The 21,680-nt window shown below is 39.2% G+C and overlaps 1 protein-coding gene across 5 annotated transcripts in view; it reads left to right on the plus strand.

Moving 5' to 3' along the window:
- chd6 (chromodomain helicase DNA binding protein 6) overlaps positions 1-21,680 on the plus strand; it is a 94,928-nt gene that overhangs the window by 37,485 nt on the left and 35,763 nt on the right. For all 5 annotated transcript variants that reach the window (XM_082534404.1, XM_082534403.1, XM_082534406.1 and 2 more), the window contains exons 3-12: positions 7,636-8,275; positions 10,688-10,832; positions 13,504-13,657; positions 14,632-14,781; positions 15,032-15,097; positions 15,212-15,273; positions 17,054-17,171; positions 19,306-19,392; positions 19,545-19,682; positions 21,179-21,300. In XM_082534404.1, the coding sequence (XP_082390530.1) occupies positions 7,636-8,275; positions 10,688-10,832; positions 13,504-13,657; positions 14,632-14,781; positions 15,032-15,097; positions 15,212-15,273; positions 17,054-17,171; positions 19,306-19,392; positions 19,545-19,682; positions 21,179-21,300 (1,682 nt within the window). The remainder of the gene's footprint in view (positions 1-7,635; positions 8,276-10,687; positions 10,833-13,503; positions 13,658-14,631; positions 14,782-15,031; positions 15,098-15,211; positions 15,274-17,053; positions 17,172-19,305; positions 19,393-19,544; positions 19,683-21,178; positions 21,301-21,680) is intronic.

Raw genomic sequence — 21,680 nt, forward strand, 5'->3', positions numbered from 1 at the left:
GTAGAAGCCTACTCTTGTTTCTTTGCCTCTTGACCTTTGCTGATCACACCTACAGTTTTCTTCTCTCTGCAGCGGTGGAAAAGTTGACTTTACTGTGTGGTTTTTTTGTTAGGCGTGGTCTGTCCTTTAAGACGAGAACCACAGCCTGTAGGCAAAACTCTCACAAACGGATGGTGTAATGCACCAGAGTTTGGCATTTTACCTTTGTGTTGACAGTTGAACACAAACTGAAATTTAATTTCATCTTACCCAGTTTGTCTTTGCTGTTTCTTCTCTGGTGGGCTTACCTGTCAGAGCTGCAGAAAACTTTAACCAGCTGATGTCTTCCATTCATCACTAGAGACTAAATAAGGAACTGATTAGCCAACCTAGCCGGTAATTTTTAATAAAAATAGGTAATAAAAAGAAGTGTTTACCTACTGATGCATAAAATTTTTCCTGACAACATGAAAGGATTTGAAAATAAAACATTTCATATCAACAAAATAGTTATTTAAACAGTTGCTTTGCTGAATCACCAATTGAATTAACTTAATTTCCAGCTAACAACAATTTGCTTTACAGCTTTATTAGTTCTACTTTTAATTAACTACTTTTTGCAGTGCTAGTGAGACATGCACACATGACAAATACTTTTTCTTAAAACATGAACAATTGATGAATCAAGAAAACTATAAAATAAATAATTGTTACTTTCAGCTTTGCTACCTAAACTATTGCCTCACTTTATATAAACGACTCAAGACTTGCTCTGATTTCTGTGAAAAATTGAGTAGAAACTCAGCTCAGCATATAAAATTGTGCAACCTTGATAATAAAAATAAAAAATATGTGACACAAATCTATCCTATTAAATCTTCGAAAAACAATAGCTTTCTTGGAATTCCCTGCTCTCTAAGCAGTTACACATGCAGATATACCGGCTGACAAAGTAAGAATGAAATGAAAATGGCTAAAGACTGAATGACCAAAAGAAAGAGAAAAAGCTTCTGATGTATGAGCTGACGTCAGAATCAGAGAGGCTGTCGGTCTGTACAGACATACAGACAGCAACGAAAGAGTTACCATGGTAACCACATGTTTACGTTCACCTCCCCTCTCCCAGCAGCTTTGGCAAAGAGAGCCAGTTTCCATGGCAACGGCCCTGATACCCCCTCCTCAAACCCACTGGCGACTAGGCCGCTCAGCGTGTGTGTGTGTGTGTGTGTGTGTGTGTGTGTGTGTGTGTGTGTGTGTGTGTGTGTGTGTGTGTGTGTGAGAGATTCATTGGGATGATTCCTCATACCTGTGTGAGAAGCAGTAAGCACATCTGCATTGACATCACGAAACAAGGCTAGTCAAACTCAATTCTCACCGCATAAAAACTGCAGTTATGAAAACAAACGCACCTGCTCTATGTATTGCATACACTGGCTAAACGCACGTCTGAGTGCCATGCATTTTTTTTTCAGGCAGAAATGTCCGTTCAACGAGGATTTGGATGCAGACGCAAACATATGCGAATGTCACTCGGTCATTCCACATTCACATGACCGGGCGAGGTTATTTCTCTGCAGACCATTTGCCCATTTTCTCCACTTTCTAAATACAGTCAAGAGCGTCAGAAAGGGCTACAGCCAGTTTTAAACCCTTTACCACTCCCTCTGCTTTGCTGTCATAGGAACCACACCATCTTTCCTCTGACAAGCCTCCATCAAATGTGTATGTAGGTGTGTTGGGGGAATCAATGCTTTGAAAAGTCTGTCTTGTTGCTATTAGCCCCCTGAAGTATGTCAGGCTACATTTTCATCAGCTGCATTCAGAACGGCACCTTTCTGATTCAAAATTTAACATAATCACAATAATGAGTCTGCGCTGGCTCATTTTCAGAACACAATCGCTTCCTTTGCCAAGTGCAAAAATGTGGTACAGCTTGTGTTAGTGACATTGGTGCAGAAACATATGGGCAATGTACAGTCTTTCCAATTACTTACATATGGACAGAGCACACAAACAGCAGTGCCACATATGGCAGGGCCTGCTGTCCATAGGACTTTATGTGTAGTGAACACTTGAACACAGCTGGTGGATATAGCACACAAGCAGACATTATATGGGAAGTTTATATTCAAGTCACAACACATGAATAATTATTGATTTTAATTGCACTAAATAATTAATACAGAACATGTTGTTCTGTAGTGGATGAAAAGCTTGTAGCAAACATTTGATTTGTTATCACCACACCAAAGATTTCCTCTTAAGCTGCTTCTTTTTCAGAGATAGTGAGGACTTTTTTGTCTTACTTTTTGTGTTTGGATTTTAAACTAGTGCTTTGATGATTGTTCAGCATCATCATTTAGTCAGTACTATTCTCATTGGCTTGTTTGTACTGATCTCCTTCTGTAGGTAAGTTATAGTTCTTCTGATAGCTGGTCTTTACTTTTCCCTAACACTGAGAAATAGCCTCTATGTACACATACTTAAAAGGTTATCTTAGCTGCAGAGCCTGGTGTAATCCTTAATAGCGGGTAGCAGTTGCTGTCAGACCTAAAGTGTAACACTTGGGTAAGTAATATAGAGCACTTGTGTTCAACATTATATCTGTTTAATTATTGAAATGTGGATAGAAACAAAAACACTGTGGCTGGCAGGGCATCAAAAAACCAAGAGAAGAGAAAATGACGCTGTCAAGTGTGCCAATAAATTTAAAGTAACAATATTTTTGTTGACCCTGGTGTTTCAATGCTAGAGTGCCACTGCAGGTTTACCATTGCCAGGGGTTAACTCAACAGATTATACCCACTGTAGTTAAATATTTATAGTGACTAAAAACATTGTCTGTAACTCTGATTGTAAATGTGTAGTATTACTGATCATTTTCTGTAATTAATTTTACACTCATTACTTAGAAAAGTCCAGGACTGCATTCTCTATTCACTTCACCCCTGCTGAGTGGAATTGATGTCATTTGATTTCTCCAATCTTTCTATGGTTCGGTGTTTAAAATAATTGTTTTGTTTTTTCTTACTTTTACCTTTTGAATCTTAATACAATCTTTATGTTTAATATTTATGGCAAAAATATTTATTATACATTTACGCAACTTAGAAACAACTTTTGAATTATTGCTAGTTTAAGTATAACCTTGTTTATTTTGTGTTTTTTCAAGTAGATGATGTTCTTCCATGCTTGAATAATAATGTCTTCATTTATTTGGACCAAAAAAACCCACTAGTCTGTTACCAGTATACATGCCAGTGTAACAAATGTGATGTTGTTATTCATTAGAAAAATGTGTTTTTTGTTATTTTGCTCCCTTGAATGGTTTGCTTTCTGTCACAGCACACTTTGTTTACAGAATAGATTAGGCTGTATTGTCCTATCCAGCAAGCGTAATGGGACTGTTTCATCTTCAGCCATATGTAAATCCTGACTACAAATGCTTTGGGTGCATTTTGAGGTCTAATCCTCTTATGAATCAAATTTTGAACTTCTAAACCAAAGGCTCTGACTTGTTAAATTTAGTTGTTCCTCCCCAGGGAGTCCTGGTTAATTGATTAAAACTAGCACTTATGAAAAGCAGTGAAGACGCAGCAGGGCATCTGTCTTGGGGATTATGTTTCTGTAATAAAAACTGTTTGATATCTAAAGTGAATAGGGGCGTAATGGTGCACTAAATCCATAGTTTGCTATGCACACTAGTAATAGAGTCATACTTTGATATCATTTTCTGTACCGCAGAAAAAGCAAAGGAAATGTCTAAATTGGCATTTGGTGTTATGTTTTAAAAAAGGGGAACATTTAAAAAGCGTCTATCTTGTCATGATTATCTCTATAATGTTTGAGGTGCTTAAATGCTTTTAGTAAGCAAGACTGACATCTAAGTCAAGTGCAGTATATTCAGTATATTGCTGTATATGTGCTTCTTTCTGTGAAGAACGAGGACACCCATGTTATCTAAAGGAACTTCTTGGTATTGTTAGTGAACAAACTAACCAAATGCCTTGTGTTTACATGCATTGTTAACTCACTGAACATGGAGTCATGGTGATTAATCTGTAAAATGTGATTAATTAGATCTTGTAATGTGAGCTAACATATTGTATGCGTTTCGTGAATAACTCACACTGCAGAAAGCTAATAGACAACAGCTACTGCTCTATGAAAATGTAACTTCTGGGAGTGCAGGTACAGACATAAATAGACTTGTGACAATAGCTGTTTGTATCAGCTGGAACCAAACATCCTTGCATCATAAACCTAAGTGTTAGCAGTCTTTTTCAGCAATTTATAAATAAGTACACCTTCCACTCATTATGATGATGTGGATGCAAAATTGTTACATTAACGTGCAAAAAATAATGTTCAGTTTTTATGGTGTAGATTAATAAACAATTCAGTGAAATAAATAAGTAAATAAATACATTTAGTTTTTCCATGCTTTTCTTCTTAATGTTTCAGTGTAACTCACTGCAACGACTCTACTATGAGTACATTTCAGCTAAAGTTGCAGATGATCTCAGCTATTGCTTCTGCCCTTGCTTATTCACGTTCCTCTTCTTTTGCGTTTTATTCATTCTCATTGGCTACAACTATCTCTTCTTTGTCGTCTCCGGTTGTTTAGCTGTGACTACAGCAATGCTGGAAGTCTACAAATTAATTGCACAGATGATGACAATGGTGGAGCGTTTCCCTGTGTGTTTTTGGAAGTTTAATTTGCTACTACCTGTCCAGATTTTAATCCCTAACCCAGCTTTTGCCTCCTCCTGAACAAAAATACTGACCAGCTATTTTTCAATATTCTTCTGGATTAAAGGAGTGCACATGAAGTGTCACATTTAAAGAATTTACATCATTATTTACACAACCTCAGCTATGCAGAGCCGCTGTGTCTACCCACATGTATTTTGTTATACATGTACAATGATTATAAAGGGCTTTTCTATTCTATTGTTCCATCTTAGCCATCTACCCAATCATTGCCTCTGATACTGGCAGCATTTCTTTGTAGTTAAAAAAAAGTCCTTATAAGGCAGTGAGTGGTGTTATTTTAATAGCACTGATGTTTGGTGAACAGCTCCCTGGTTGCCAAATATACTCTATAATATACCTGGATAGCTTGGCAGGTAAAGTTTGTGCATGATATGTTAGCAATCCCTTCAGGGTTTTTCTTTAATTAAGCACAAACCTGCATTTGGACTCAGAGATAATTGGTGAGTAAAGGGCACCATAGCTTCACAAAACACATAGTTTGTGCTGGTGTATAAAGTATGGCAACAATTTTTTGTATAAATGTCCCAAAGTAGGAATTGATGCTACGATGGAACGTTATATCACGTTGGTCAGATGTTCTGATTTTCTGTGCCATGTTAATGTTCTGCAAAGTATATTTTTCTACTCAGTATTCAGCATCATGCCGGAGCAGAAGGTAGGAACTATAACATAAAATTAATTATTGAAATTATTTTAGTACTTGCCAAAACACAGTGGTGCCATAAACCTTACATTGGTGGATGGTGTAATAAATTATTTTTTCTTATTTTAAAGTACAAAAATGTCCTACGTTTATCCTGTTTGTTATCTCAATTACAAATCTCTAATATCTAGCATCTTTCTTTTTTATATGACTGCTTTAAGTTATGAAGTTCTCATTTGTTTCTTAGCTGAATACCATCTTGAATATCTAATAGTTCACAGCAACTGTTAGGTTTAGTTATGACGCTGCAGAGTCACAGAGTGGGCAACATCTTGTTAAAGCTCTTGAACTGGCTGTGATAATACAATAGAGAAATTGGATTTGTGCTAAATATGAGCAATATGCCATCATATTCCTGTAGACTGGAGTTCATCATTGGATGCAACACCTTAGAAATGCCTCAATCAAGCACTGCAGACTTTAGTACAAGCTGTGTTTAACCCCATGAAATTGCAATCTCTTTGTATTTGATATAAAGTAACCAACGGATTTTGGAACATCTTATCTGCATTTTTGATTTTAGCAGATAGGTACAATTTGCCCACATGTTATGCTGACCTTGAGGTCCACCTACTAGTCATGAATATTTATGGTTGCCAATATTTATGCAGTCACAAGAGACTTATTAGCATACTTGAGCTTCGCTTCCTACCTAATTTCAATGAGATGACAACCTGATGTCATAATCAGAGGTGGACAATGAAGCTAACTTCATCTATTCTCCATTAATGTTAGAGATATAGCCGTGATGGAAATGACCCTCTTGACATTTACAGCACTGCTTAAAGATGATGCAATAATTCACGTTTGGATCTGTTAGGTTAGAGTAGAAGAGTGCTGTGCTGATTGAGCAGTTGGGAGCAGTGTTGTTGAATGGACTTTGCATTTTTGACTGTTTCAGAATGAGGATTTAGGAATATGTGGTGTCACAATGTCCTCGCAACATCGCATGGTTTGATCTATTCCGAAATTAGGGATATTTCTGAATGTATCGCTATCCACTACTTACAACTTTACTCATTTTTAGCCACTTTTTGTGTGTGTGTGTGTGTGTGTGTGTGTGTGTGTGTGTGGGGCCTTTTTCAGCTTTATTTGATAGATACAGTAAAGAGAGGACAGGAAAGTAGGGGATTGTCTGTCCATTTTAACTAAAAACAAATAAACAATTAATAAGATGTTAAGTTTAGTTTTAGTTTGCTGTGACACACCTGGTAGTGAATCAAAGCCAAAGGTCAGATGTTGCACAGTAATAACTAATTTAAGAGTCAATAAATGACCTGAATGTTAAAGTCCAAGAGTGTTTTGACTAGAACATCAGTGTGGTAGTTGGTCCTGGGTAGGAGGAAGAGAGGGCTGTGAAGTCGACCAGAGTTTGATAGGTGGAAGGCATCATATATGAAGGTTGGCTTCCTCAGGTTTCCTGTCAACGTAGACACCTGCTGAAGGGCCTTCACTAGACGATTGTGTGTGAGACATTGGGCGTGCAAAATTCAGTGGGCCTTCTGAAATGTATGCTGATCGTGCAGAGAGGCCATGATTTTGAAGCAAGTACTCTGTGTTCCGGAGGCATTTTGGATCGAGAGAGAATTAAACCAGGAACTGAATGAGAATTTTCTTATTAGGGTTGTTGCAAACGGCAGATTTTTCTTCGATATTAATCAACTACCATTATTGGAAGCTTTGTCTAATTTTCTCCTCAGTTCATCTCCACCGACTCTGAAGAATATTTCCCATACTATTTGGCTTCAGTATGTTTATTTGAATAGAGAAAATAAACAGCAGTGTTTTATTTTTATTTCGTTTATTTATTTATTTTTGCTATGTGTTGAAAGTGAACCAAAAGAGTTGAGCTGTATGCTGTTAAGAGCAAAACAGCGAACTGAAAAATGCAAAGTTTCACAGGGCTGAAGGGAACTGGCGAGTTGGGTGTTAGTTCTCTGCACGTCTGATGCTACAGACATTCTTTTTAATGTCACATGTCTTCATGAGGTTGATAATTATTTTTACATACTCAACACTCTGCTGTTTTGGAGGACTTTTGCTTTGAAACGTCTGCTCAGGAGGTATTCATGAGAAGAATTTAAACCAAGCAGTAAAGTAGAGATGAGTAGAATTTATTAGTTAATAAGGAACAGTATAATGATCAACTGTATTTATGACACACTCTTCTTTTTCAGATGTTCACTGGCCTCTTGAAGCACACACCACCTCAGGCCTCCGCTGCAGCAGCCTCTTCCTCGGACCAAAACAGCAACGCACAAACTACAGCTCCCACAATCCCACGGGGACACCTGGTTGTGGGCACCAAGGACCAGCTCCGCCTCCTCACCCCTGTGGGCAGCACGGTGACATCCAATCACTGCACCACATCCGGGGTCCACGCTGCTAAGCACTCCGGAGGAGCGCCACGGCCTCCCTCCTCTATGAGCGAGGAGGATGATGGAGGTGGCGGAGGCAGGGTGAAGAAGAAACGAAAGAAAAAGGACAAGAGGGAATGGGAGAAAGCAGGAGTGGAGTGTGAGGAAAAGGAGAGCAGCAAACCAAAGAAACGAAGGGAGGAGAGGGAGCCAATAGTGGTCTCCCTGAGAAAGAGCAAGGAACCCAAGGAGGGAAAGGAGAGAAAGGAGCGTAAGGAGCGCAGGACCAAGGGAAAGGAGGGCAGGACAGAGAGTGAGACGGTGCTGAAAAATGTGTCGGGAGTTAAAACGTCAGGTGCCGCCGTTTCCCCGGGATCGGCTCAGATGCCTGTCAAGGTTCCTGGCAAAAGAGGAAGAAAACCTAAGGTCAAAGTCCTACCTCCTGTACCCTCGAATCAAGGTTTGAAGAGTGTCAAGTGTTTTTGTTTGTGTGGTAGTGACAGCAAGAAGTTTTGGATTGTGTTTTTAATAGTGTAGTTTGCTTTACCTACAGCAGGGATGTGCATGATTAGTTTACTAGGCAATTAAATATTACTGCCCTTGTTAATTGGTACCAGAAATACTTTTAGGTTAAGCTACCTCTTCATAGCTTATTAATTTATCCCATCTGCAAAAAGTGTTTATTCTGATGTGCCACATGCCGTTTTTCAAGGCTGTGTCCGCTGACAGCTTCTTAATGTCTAATGATGGTACCAGTAGTAACTTTAATTAAAAAAAAATACACCCAGGCTGCTTTACTTATGTGATGGTGGCAGTGTTTGCTGTCTGCTAACCTCTGCTGCTTTGAAGTCTGTGTGAATGAGTGTCTCGTTCTGTGTTTTGTCAACAACCAAAGAACAAAAATGTGATGACAACAGGCGTTTGAGCTCGAACAGTTCAGGACTAATTGGCAGGCGAGGATGATGCCTGTCCTGTTTGTAAATGTCCTTAAATCATGATCAGACATGTCAGCATAAATATAGGTTATTATAATGCGATTGTTGGATTTAATTAAGACCGAGTACGCATGGTTATGTGTTTGCACGTGTGTGGGTGGGTGTATTAGCATTCTTTCAATAGCTGAAGAACAGAAAAAGATTTTCTGCAAGAATTATATCAGTGCATGTTTGATGATGCCAAACCCAGCAATAGACTTAGATGACACTGAAAGTAGGATAATAGAATTTATATGTATTATTGAAACAACTACAAGCTGCATTTTGGATTCTTTGTCAGTGCTGCTGACAGTCCACTGTTGGCTTGGGGACAGTGTATACTCTCAATGCTGTTTTTGCGACCAAACAACAACAAAACAAACAACACAAGAAAAAACCCCACATGTTCCCCCGTGGGTGAATATTCACGGTGATGTTGACATTCTTGGTTAATAAGAACATTGTGCCTACGTCAAGATTATTTTCATCAGCGTGCAGACTCTTCCTTTTGGATCATGTTTGTGGGGTTTGGTGTTAAGTCCTGAAAATTATTGAGTTTGTATAAAATTTAGCCAAGATATTAATATTTTCATGCTCTGCCTATGATGAATTAAAAGAACGTACTGACCCCTTAATCGCTTAGCTGGACCATCAGGTCAAAATGTCAATATTTCTGGTACCGTATTTCCCGGACTACAAAGCGCACCTGAATATTAGCCGCACAAGCTAAAATCAGGGGAAAATCCTGTTTTGTACATACATTAGCCGCACCTGACTAAAAGCCGCAGGTGTTTCAATGTTGACTTATCATATGTAAGAGAATATGCACAAAGGGAATTGTCAGGAAAGAGATGGCTGTTTGGAGACATCACTTTTATTAATATTTTGAAAAACAAGTTATGGGTACATATTTGCACATGTAGTACATAACAGTAGCCTACAGCACACCAGAAAAATAGATTCGGACTACCTTTTAGGCTCAGGTGCAGTGACACAGCTTTAACAAGAAGAAAAGTCAGTCATTCACCATCTTTCTCTTCTTCCTGCGCACTAAAACCACCAAAGTCCTCTCCTCCAGTGTCGGATACAAACAGGCTCAGGATGGCTTCGTCATCCACTCTCCGCTTCTCTCCTTCGTTGTCACTTTCAAAACCAAAGAAATCCTCATTGTCATTGTCAGAGTCGAACACCCTCTGAAGGGCCGTGGCGGTGTCCTCCTCTCCATCATGCAGCAGTCCAGCCCTTCAAAATCCGTTGGTGATCGTGGATGTTTTCGCACTTTTCCACGCTGTCAGATTCCACCGGTGGAGTTGGGCATAACTTGCTTTTCGCAAGTTTATCGCCGCTCGTCATCCACGCCTCCCGCTGAACGCGTACCGCTACTTTGAAGTTTGTTTTTCGCGCTACTTCGTACGGCACTACGTTGCCTGGCGGACGGACATGTGACTAACATACCACTCTTGAACCCCGATCCTTCCGCCAGGCAACGTAGTGCCGTACAACAGCGGAACACAAAAAACAAATCGTCTTACGATATGACAAAAATCATGGACAATCCATAGAAAAGCCGCACCTGACTAAAAGCCGCAGGGTTCAAAGCTTGTGCAAAAAGTAGCGGCTTATAGCCCGACAATTACGGTACTTTTGTTTAGTGGTATTTAGTAAATGTAAGCCTGCTTGCCAGCCAAGTACAGTGTTCAAGAATGCAGGGCGTTGCCATACAACGGCCCTAGCAAACTAATATTAATACATGTGCATCAAAAGAGCTGTGGGGAAAAAAGAAAAAGAAAAATCAGCTTCAGTTTAAGAATGACTAAAGTTATCATGGAAGTGTGACCACCGCCGCTTGTCCTGTACAAGAGCTTGCATTAACTCACAAATTTCCAAATCCTCTTCAGCTCGTCCTACCCAAGGAGTCCACACAAAAGTCCCAGGGGGGGCACACGGCACCCAGGCCGCCCACAGCCATGGTAAGAACCACGGTCAGGCGAACAGCAAGACGCCAGTCCCGTCAGCGCCAAAACAGAGGGGTCGAAAACCCAGGTAAGACTTTCGGACGGGCTAACAATTCATGGGTGGAGAGAAGAATTTACAAGGAGAATATTGCTATAGGGAAAATAGAGAAAAGAGGCCGCACTAGAAAACCCCTTGAAGTGCACAATAATGGGGTAAAGCGAGGAAGTCGGCAGTAAACCTGTTGTGTGCAACAAATAATGCAGTTCCTTGGTTACAAATATTTCACTTTGAAGCTACATTAAGGAGAAATACTAAAGAGAGACCCAGGACATCATGAATGCATAGTAAGGTTTTGACCTTTGCAAAATAAACCACTAAAGTCAAGCTGGTGATTTCTGGAATTTGTGAATTTTTGAAAGCTAATTAACTTTGGAAATGTGTTTGAATCTTAATTTTAATGTGAAGATAAACAAACACGTCCATGCAAGCTGATAAAATGTTTCTCTTTATCAGCCACGCCATCACTTCAGAGATGCTATTCACGTCTTATCTCACAAACCTCTTATAAGCACATGAGGATGTATAAATATGATACAGATGCATATACCTTAATAACAGACTGTTTAATTGCAGTTGACAACCTTAGCTGTTCTTCCTTTACTGTCATTGCTATTCCCCCTTCTATTAATCAGCTCACTTTTTAAAAGCTGAGCAATTGGAGGGTAGATGGAGGGAGCACTGACACATCTGCCACAAATGCTGCTACTGTCATATTTTATATCCTCAAATAGTAATCAGGCTTTTTTTTTTTTTTATTTAGCTCACCTGCAGAACACACCTGTATTAAAGTTTGATCAGCTTAATTTCTCATGTCTTAATACAGAAACTCATTTTGATGAGTAACTGAAGTGTGATCACAAGATGCACGCGTACATTTTAAATAACATTAATAACTGCACTCTGAACTTAACCAGACCTTCCTGTAACCCTTTCGTATATTAACAGCCTTACTGTTTAAGTGGATGGAACCATTTAATCTCTTAGTGGAACTTTTATTGTAAAGCATTAGCATGCGTACGATACCCAACAGCAGCTGTAACAGATTGTATTTCCTCAGCTTGTGTCTGCGGCCAGGCTTTTATTTGTTCTTGTCATCTATGCACTTTGCCATTTTCAGACCTAGCTTTCAGGTGGCTACTGTTGGTTATTTTAAGAAAGAATGGCAGACTTTAGACAGGATTTCTTTGTGAATTACATTTGTGCTAGGATGATCTTAGATGTGTCACAGCAGCATGCAGTAACTATTGGGTTGTGGATAAAGAGAAAGATTGGAGCTCAAGAGATTGGTGTAGACTGGAATGCATATTTGTGACAAGTTGAGTTAAGGTTATGATGCTGTAATGTGAATGAGAGAAAGGAGATGGTGTCAGAGAAAGAGCAGGTTTCTCAGACAAAAGCAGTACATGTGCAAGCAGAAATTTATGATGAAAATAGTTTGGAAGAAATGGATTGTGAATGAATGAGGGAGGACAGAAATGGCAACAGATGTGAAGTTAAGAAAGGAAGCAGCCGAGTTATGAAAGACAAAGAAGGGAAAAAAACACCAGTGAGTGTGAGAAGAGAAGAAGCTGCCAATGAAAGTTATGAAGAGAATGTAGGAAAGAGATGATGATCAGTGCCATGAAAGGGGCGGGGGTGGGGGAGTGGGGTAGTAAGGATGAGAAGCTACAGGGATAATGATGTAAAGGAAGAGTGGAGATAAGAGACAGTTTTTGTGCAAAAGAGAGAAAATGTCTTTAACCGGTGCAGGAGATGAATCTGTTTTGCGCCTTGGACTCTGCCTGCCAGTATTATCCTAAATCATTAGTCACCATAAGCAGTTCATGTGTCAGCTGCATTTTTGACTTAATAGCATTTAATTGTTATACTGTAAAGTCAGCGGCAGAAGAAAGTGTGGAATATTGAGTAATTTTTTCCAAAAGGTGACTTATACTGCATGTCAACATTTTGTTTAAAGTTTTATTTTGTATTTTTTTTTTATTTGTGTCAACGATGCTTGATTGCTCATTCGACAGGCAATAAATATCTGCTCGAGAATGTCAAAATTTTTATGTTGCTTCCCTTCTTAGTTTAAAATGAATAGCTTTATGGCAGTATTCTATACATTAATAAAAGGAGTCAGAAAAAAATCAGGGTTCCCCAAAGGGAAATTGTTTTATTGCAGTTGTTGTGAAAAAATGTTGAGAAATCTACAGAAGTAGAAATGAGACAAAATGACATTTCTGATGGATAACATTTTTTAAAAAGGGGAACAACGGATTTCCATCATACCACAATTTGATTTGACAAAGTGAAAACAAAAAGAAATGATTTGTTCGTTGTAGTTTTAGTAAGTGCTTGAAGCTGGGGACCTATCATTTCAAGTAATTGAACATTACACTTTGCTCTTTTGCGTTAACTCCTTTATTAAAATGTTGCAAACAATGCATTTACTGTCATTTCTCAGGCTCTGATTTTGCTGTCAGGTAGCAGTTGGGCAGTCTCGTTGTAATCTGTGATCAATCAGTGGTTGTCTTTTGTGATTAGGAAATGACAGTACTTCTGCATATTAGCATAAAGAGTAAGAGCTGAAAGAACTTCCTCAACCAGTCTGCCACAAATCCTCAGGGAGCAGCAGAGTTTCCAGCCGCTGAGTGAGAAAATGCTGCTGCAGGCTACTAGAGTGGCGAATTACTCATCAGAATTCCTGCCCTCACAGAGATCCTGGCGCAGCGCCGGTGGAGAAGAAGAAGAAGGGGAAGAGGAGAAACCAGGAGCTGGCTGTCCAGGAGGGGGTGGAGAGTGATGACACTACCTCAATGTCAGCCATTAACATGGGTGGAGAGGACAGCCAAGACCCCCTGGATAATGCAGTGAGTGCACAGCAAAACTGGATAGAGGCTGAACACAAAAGGCTGTCATCACAGTATTTACAAAGAAAAACCTACACAAAGGATAAAGGGTCAATTTGATGATATTCTGAACATCAGTAGCATTCTTAATGGCTGGAATCTTAGCAGTTTTTTTCGTCTTTAGTTATATACCACTTTTAAAACAACCAGAGCTGAACAGAGTGCACATTAAAAAAACAGGGAATGTCAAAAATAGGTGCACAGACCACCAAAATGGAAAACAGGATTAAATGTCTAAGGCCATTAAATAAACAAGAGCCACCACAAGTTGAAAGAATGTGTTGAGATTTGCGTCATTAAGGAAGGAACATTTGACTGTGCGATGCAGTCCGCAATTAGAAGCAGTTCTTCTAGGATCTACAAGGCTTAGAGGTAGGGTGGAGGCAGATGAGCGCTTAAGTCAATTCAGTATTTGACAGGCATACAGAATATCAATGCTAGTGCTGCTGTAATGCTTCTCTATTTTGCTGGTGCTAATTTGGAGTCTTCCAGCAGCACTCTGTAGCAGCTGGAGAGAGTCTGAGCTAGCCAATACACCAGTGTGTTTCAAATATCCAGGAGAGCAATGTGTTGATAAAAGTCGTCGTGTCACTGAGAAATCGGATGGGCTTCAGGAGGCAGGTGGAGTTTTACAGATTGCTTCTGTTTTTGACTGGAAAGACATTTTTGAAGGCACAAAATAAAATGGACAAGATTTCCACATTGGAGTGTCAACCTGACTTAATTAGCTTAGCATTCTTTCTTACATTCACTGCAGTATCTGCATTGTGTAAGAGTAACACTGATACACAGTCGCTGAGCATAAACATTTAATCATTTCTCTTTTCTTTAGTTTACATGTAGATATACTTCCTCATGCCTTCTTTTTAATTCTTCTGTCCTTTTTTCTCCTCGTATTCTCTCTCTTTTTTTTTTTTTTGCCCCTCCTTCTGCAGAAGCGACGTTCGGGACGACAAGTCAAAAGGAGGAAGTACAACGAAGATTTGGACTTTAAGGTGGTAGATGATGACGGAGAGACCATTGCAGTTCTTGGAGCCGGTCGCATCGCGGCGCTCAATGCCACTGCTCTGGCATGGCAGGCTGAGGTAAGCACATAGATGGTCATCTGGTTCTTTCTTACTTTTTCCTCTCAGTTTTGTTATATCTATGTTATCATTAAGGTTTTATAATATTTAATATCTTAATAATTATAGCTTTTAAATACATTTTTGGTGTTTATCTGATTGCAAAGGTTTGTTGCTTTGGAGTCTTAGTGTTAGGCCTGTTTGAATAAAACCTTTGCATTGCATTGCAGCCTTAAGCTTCAGTAGTTAATCTTCTGATTCTGTCTCTCAGGAACCACCTGAGGATGAGGCCAACATCATTGAGAAAATTCTGGCTGTAAGAACAGTGAAGAAAGAGGTGAAGGACAGAGAATGAACACACACACTCGGCTTATATAGTTTTTTTTTTTTTCTTTATCGCTGCTCGCTTATTTCTCGTTTATTAGTTTTGTCTCTTTCTGTATCTCCATAGACGTCATCATCAGAGGACCAAACGGAGGAGATTGAGGAATTTTATGTCAAATATAGAAATTTGTGAGTACCTCTTTGACATTGGTTATTCATGCAGTTACATATACTGGAAATTGATATTTTTAGCTGTCACGGATGAGGCCACTTTCACTGTTGTATGTTTTCCTGCACAACAGTGAAAACATTCCTTTGCCTCTTGTGTGATCATTGTTGGAGGAGGCACAGGTTAGAGATGTTGTGCTGCATTGCAGGTTTGATGTCAGGTTAAATCAACTGTTGGCAAAATCGTGTGTTATAGACTAGATTAGAGTAGCCCTTTATTGTACATGTACAACAAAATTGTGGCTGCTCTGCAACGACTGTGCGGATTTAAATAATAAACAGACAGGAATAAATAGCAAACAGGAGAAATATATACAATCAAGCGGGCTGTATACAAAAATAACAGAAAGACACACATTAGAGAACAAATAGGGGTATTCACAGTTAGAACCGCCACTCTGTCTAATACAGTCTAAAACTGCACTTCCAGTAGCACTCGCACCTGTGAGCCAGCCGGCAGATTATAATTGCTTATGTGGTCAAACATTCTTAGATCTGCACTGCTTTCATAATAAAACATCACTTAATTTTCTTCCATACTTCAGAGCATGAAAGTGTGTACATGACTGTGTAAACTGGGCATGGCTCTTGTACATTTAGGCAGTCGTCACCATCGTTGATAAAATGATAACTTTGACTGCACGACAGCTGCTAGCATTGACAAAAAGGTCAGCAATGCCAATAATTAGGTCTTTTGACAAGTTAATTACTGGTTGGAGGGATGTCAGTTACTCGTCATCTTTCGTCTTACAACCTCGCATTCATTACATGAAAGGAATGTCGTGCCTTTGTTGAAGTTGTTAATAGTTTTTATGACATTTATTTGAAGTAATTCGAAGTTTATACACATGTGGTTCTCTAACAGTTGCTTGTAGCTTTGCATCCGTAGTCTCACAAGCACTCAGTTAATTTTATCCCCGAGGCTCAGGTTCTCCAGCCAGTCTAGGGATCTCTTGAGACTTTTTTCTCTCTCTGGGACCTTTTATTATAAAGAAAAGACCTAGAGAAATATACATTAGTAATTAAGATTGTAATTTACTCTCTGAGGTGATGAATAAAACATGATCAGATCGCTTGAGCAGTAAAACTGAGTCAGTATGAATGTTACTCAGTAGAATAATGTATTCAGAAATTAGAAATATGTAGTAATAGTGTAATATTTGTAGTATTAAAAAAAATCACCATTATGCATAATGCAATTGCAAATATATAAGCATTTGCATAGTAACTACATGGTATCCCTTAAACACGTCAGATACATTTCTAGTATTTGTCCATTTATGGGTTGAGGTTTATAGATTAAATCACGTATGTTAAACTGCAGCCACAGGAGCAGTAGTAGAATTTGTTTTGCCGTCTTTCCTTTCCCTTTAATTAGGGAACACTTTCTCAGTATTGCTGATTAATTCCAATTAAGGTAACTACTTCTAGCTGAAAATGCATATTTTAATCACTTGCAGTGCAGAAAACACTGGTTATGTTGAGTGAGGTGAAGGCTGTTCTCTTTATGGATTGATTTTCAACTGTTCACACAGTTCAAACAGGCAAACGCCCGATTGTTTTGGGAATCCACCCATAAAAATAGAAAACTGTACGAGTATTTAAATCATCTTCTCATGTGCCTCTGAACCACTTTCAGTGTTCAGGTTTTAGATCATCCTTTTGACATCCTGTTCTGAGCTGTTCTCACACGAGCTGAAAGGCTAAGTAGCTGGCTATGTTTTTTGTCATGTCATTTCAGTTCCTACCTACACTGCAAATGGGCCACTCTGGAAGAACTAGAGAAAGATCCCAGAATCCACCAGAAAATCAAGCGCTTCAGGACCAAACAAGCCCAGATGAAACACCTGTTTGCCGAGGTAAGGTTAACCATCATACCCTCATATGCTGTTCAGGACTGGATAAAGGGTTAATATTCTCCTTTTAAATGACAAGACAAGTTCATGTGCTATTATCCAGCTAACCATTTCCAAAGCTGTGTTGCCCATAACAAAATAATTATGAACATATAAATATGATTAGTTTGTGTATGTAATGAATGGGCCACGCTGCCTGATAGTTCACAGCACATCCATCCTGTGTTACTGCAAAGTGTTCAGGGTGCTTCAGAGGTTAACAGGCTAACTCCATCAGGATGTGATGGGGTAACACCCTGACACAGAAGCATCATTTGTTCTTAAGTGCACAATTTCATCTTCATGGGAGTCGACCTTGTCACACTTCATGGGAGAGAAATCGTTGTTGTTGCAAAACTGTTAGTAGACTTGTTTGACAAATGGGTTCAAATACAGGGAGTGCAGAATTATTAGGCAAGTTGTATTTTTGAGGAATAATGTTATTATTGAACAACAACCATGTTCTCAATGAACCCAAAAAACTCATTAATATCAAAGCTGAATGTTTTTGGAAGTAGTTTTTAGTTTGTTTTTAGTTTTAGCTATTTTAGGGGGATATCTGTGCGTGCAGGTGACTATTACTGTGCATAATTATTAGGCAACTTAACAAAAAACAAATATATACCCATTTCAATTATTTATTTTTACCAGTGAAACCAATATAACATCTCCACATTCACAAATATACATTTCTGACATTCAAAAACAAAACAAAAACAAATCAGCGACCAATATAGCCACCTTTCTTTGCAAGGACACTCAAAAGCCTGCCATCCATGGATTCTGTCAGTGTTTTGATCTGTTCACCATCAACATTGCGTGCAGCAGCAACCACAGCCTCCCAGACACTGTTCAGAGAGGTGTACTGTTTTCCCTCCTTGTAAATCTCACATTTGATGATGGACCACAGGTTCTCAATGGGGTTCAGATCAGGTGAACAAGGTGGCCATGTCATTAGTTTTTCTTCTTTTATACCCTTTCTTGCCAGCCATGCTGTGGAGTACTTGGACGCGTGTGATGGAGCATTGTCCTGCATGAAAATCATGTTTTTCTTGAAGGATGCAGACTTCTTCCTGTACCACTGCTTGAAGAAGGTGTCTTCCAGAAACTGGCAGTAGGACTGGGAGTTGAGCTTGACTCCATCCTCAACCCGAAAAGGCCCCACAAGCTCATCTTTGATGATACCAGCCCAAACCAGTACTCCACCTCCACCTTGCTGGCGTCTGAGTCGGACTGGAGCTCTCTGCCCTTTACCAATCCAGCCACGGGCCCATCCATCTGGCCCATCAAGACTCACTCTCATTTCATCAGTCCATAAAACCTTAGAAAAACCAGTCTTGAGATATTTCTTGGCCCAGTCTTGACGTTTCAGCTTGTGTGTCTTGTTCAGTGGTGGTCGTCTTTCAGCCTTTCTTACCTTGGCCATGTCTCTGAGTATTGCAAGATATCTCACTATTTTTGACTTTTCTGAGCCTGTCAAGTCCTTCTTTTGACCCATTTTGCCAAAGGAAAGGGCGTTGCCTAATAATTATGCACACCTGATATAGGGTGTTGATGTCATTAGACCACACCCCTTCTCATTACAGAGATGCACATCACCTAATATGCTTAATTGGTAGTAGGCTTTCGAGCCTATACAGCTTGGAGTAAGACAACATGCATGAAGAGGATGATGTGGACAAAATACTCATTTGCCTAATAATTCTGCACTCCCTGTATTGCAACGTGTCAAGGCAAGTCATTTTTGTGCATTTTTTTTAAGTCACTGTTGTTCCCTGGGAGCTTTTTAAGTACTGCAACAGAGGGTATCATGTTGTTATGGATGGGGAGAACTATGTATAGGCACCGTACAAGAAGAGAAGAAGAATTATCAGTGGACGAGTTACAAAAATGAGAAATGGCACTATGCACCTCTGGGTTTTTGTCATGGCCATGCGGCCCGGTTTGTGACACAATGCTAATGATTAAAGTCAAATTACATTTCAGGTGTTCTCATGTGAGACTATTTTTTAGAATCAAACTGTTTTTTTTTCTTGTTTGTTTTTTTCCCTTCATCCCTCTTTGTCTCTGTTTTTTTTTTTTTTTTTTTTTTTTGTAGCCCGATGAGGACCTATTTAACCCAGACTATGTAGAAGTGGACAGAGTGCTGGAGGTAGCTGTTACCACAGATACAGAGACCGGAGAGGTAGGTAACACATAAACACAGACACCCTCCCACAGAGGTGTTTTTCTGGTTTGAAAGTAGCTATTACCGAAGATCCTCAGTGTGATGGTGCTCTCAGAATCCTGTGGTACAAATACAACATGTTTTTTTTTCTTTCTTGTATGTGGTTGTAGGAGGTGACCCATTACCTCGTTAAGTGGTGCAGTCTCTCATATGAGGAGGCAACGTGGGAGCTGCAAGAGGACTTGGACCCAGAGAAGATCAAAGAGTTTGAGGAGATCCAGAAACTGCCTGCAGACCTCAGACACATTGTGAGTAGACACGTAATCGAAGATGAGTACCATAAGAAAACTTGATGCAGCGCTTTAAAATTAAGGAGAAATTTTTTCCTCATTGTAACAAACCTCAGTTCAAGAACAGATGGGCAAGGTTGAGTTCAGTTGAGGAAAAAGCGCAACACACTGTTGCACTTCAGAACTGCTGTTTTTGAAAAAATGCTATATTATACCACTATGTAGCAGATGCTGCCTGATAATGGTCATGATTTACTATGTTGTTTTATACTGTCATGTTCTGGTCACTGTTCATTGGGAAGCAGTTTAATCCTTTTAATCCCTTTGCACTAAGATGATCATTAGTTCCTTTTCAGTCGCAACATAAGCTGTGGTAGTGTGCTTGGATTAGTTCAAGTAATAATATGTAGATTAAACAAATGTGCTCCATTTAGGACTCATTTCTGTGAATAATATTGAATTTGTGTAACTGTGTATTTGCTACAGTGGTTGCCATTTTTCAGACTATTTTTCCTGCTCTGGTACAGGAAGATAATGTCCCTTTTCTCTCAGTACAGTCCACAATGCTCCGATAGGCTTATTTATTTATTTATTATTTTCACAGCTGAGACTCATTTGAATTTCTGAATAGATATGGAGATGTGGGCGGCAATTCAGACGTTTTGAGCCATCTTAGATACATAGTGAGAGAAAACATTTACATTATAAAGTTAGGCTGGTGGGAGGATAATAGAAAAAGGGAAACTGCGCTAGTGTACACCATTATGACTTTATGTTTTATCTCTAGCCATTTCTGCGGAACAGACAACCTTGTCTGCCCACATCTCTACAACCACTGATCCTCAATTTTGCCTTTTTGGTGTTGCTTCTTTTTTCCCAATGCTAACGAGTGCAAACATGATCGGCTTTGTGTGATTTTTCTTTTTTCTTTAAATTCTTTTAATCCCTCACAGTCTGATTCGCCTCAGATATGTTCTGCTCTTTAACTATAGATCTGTTCTTAGCTGTTTAGTGTTAGTATAACTGCTTTGTAAGCAGAAGCAAGAGATGGCAGCGGTGTGACATGATAGGTTGTCATTATCCCAACAGCATATTTACTTTCCAAGGTTGAATACATAATTGTTACTTCAATAGCAGCAATTTTTTTGAGGTTCTTTCAATTTTTGGACATTCGGGAGCAAAAACTGAGCAAGTTATTGTAGCTCCTTTGCTATTATTAATTTAAAATCTAGTATAATCACCTTATTTACCCATTCAACCTCTATAATAGCTTCATTTTACACTTATAAACTGGCACAACTCACTTATCTTATTTCTGACTGATGAGAGGAACCAAATAATTTCATCATCTGATTATATCCCAGTTTTCTTGGATAGAGTTTTGTAATGATTCCAATCAAAAAATACAGCACATAACATGTAATAACTGTATTTTTGTTGTTGCATTTTGTTTAGTAATTACTGAAAAGGTACTGAAAGGGCAATTTATATTTGTATGTGTGTTTGCATCAAAGGAGCGTCCTTCTCCAGAAAAGTGGCAGAAGCTGGAGCGCTCTAGAGATTACCAAAATGGAAACCAGCTCAGAGAATACCAGTTAGAGGGAATGAACTGGCTACTGTTCAACTGGTACAACAGGTGAATATACACACTGGAACCATTCTAGTCACATTCACTCACTGAGGTTCAAACAATCCAGGGTAAATTTAGGGCTAAATAAAAGAAATAAAGCAAACTCTCATGATCAGTTAGTTGATTAATTAAAATAAGTCATAAACAATGACAGTTTTACAGTCAGTTAAGCTCCAATTATGCACTGAGGACTACGACTCACCTGGATGGCTCCTATAGGTCATACATACATACATATATACACACTGGTTGTATACATTGTTACTTCTCTAGCAGGCGTGCTCTGTGTGTGGGTGTGTCCTGCCGCTCTCTCCCTGACTCAGGTGCCACCTCTTTCTCCTGTGGAGCCAGTGCGCAGCTGACTCCACTCAGCAATCAATCAACAC

This window comes from Aulonocara stuartgranti, assembly GCF_965226115.1.
Source record: "Aulonocara stuartgranti genome assembly, chromosome: 5".
Lineage (NCBI taxonomy): Eukaryota > Metazoa > Chordata > Actinopteri > Cichliformes > Cichlidae > Aulonocara > Aulonocara stuartgranti.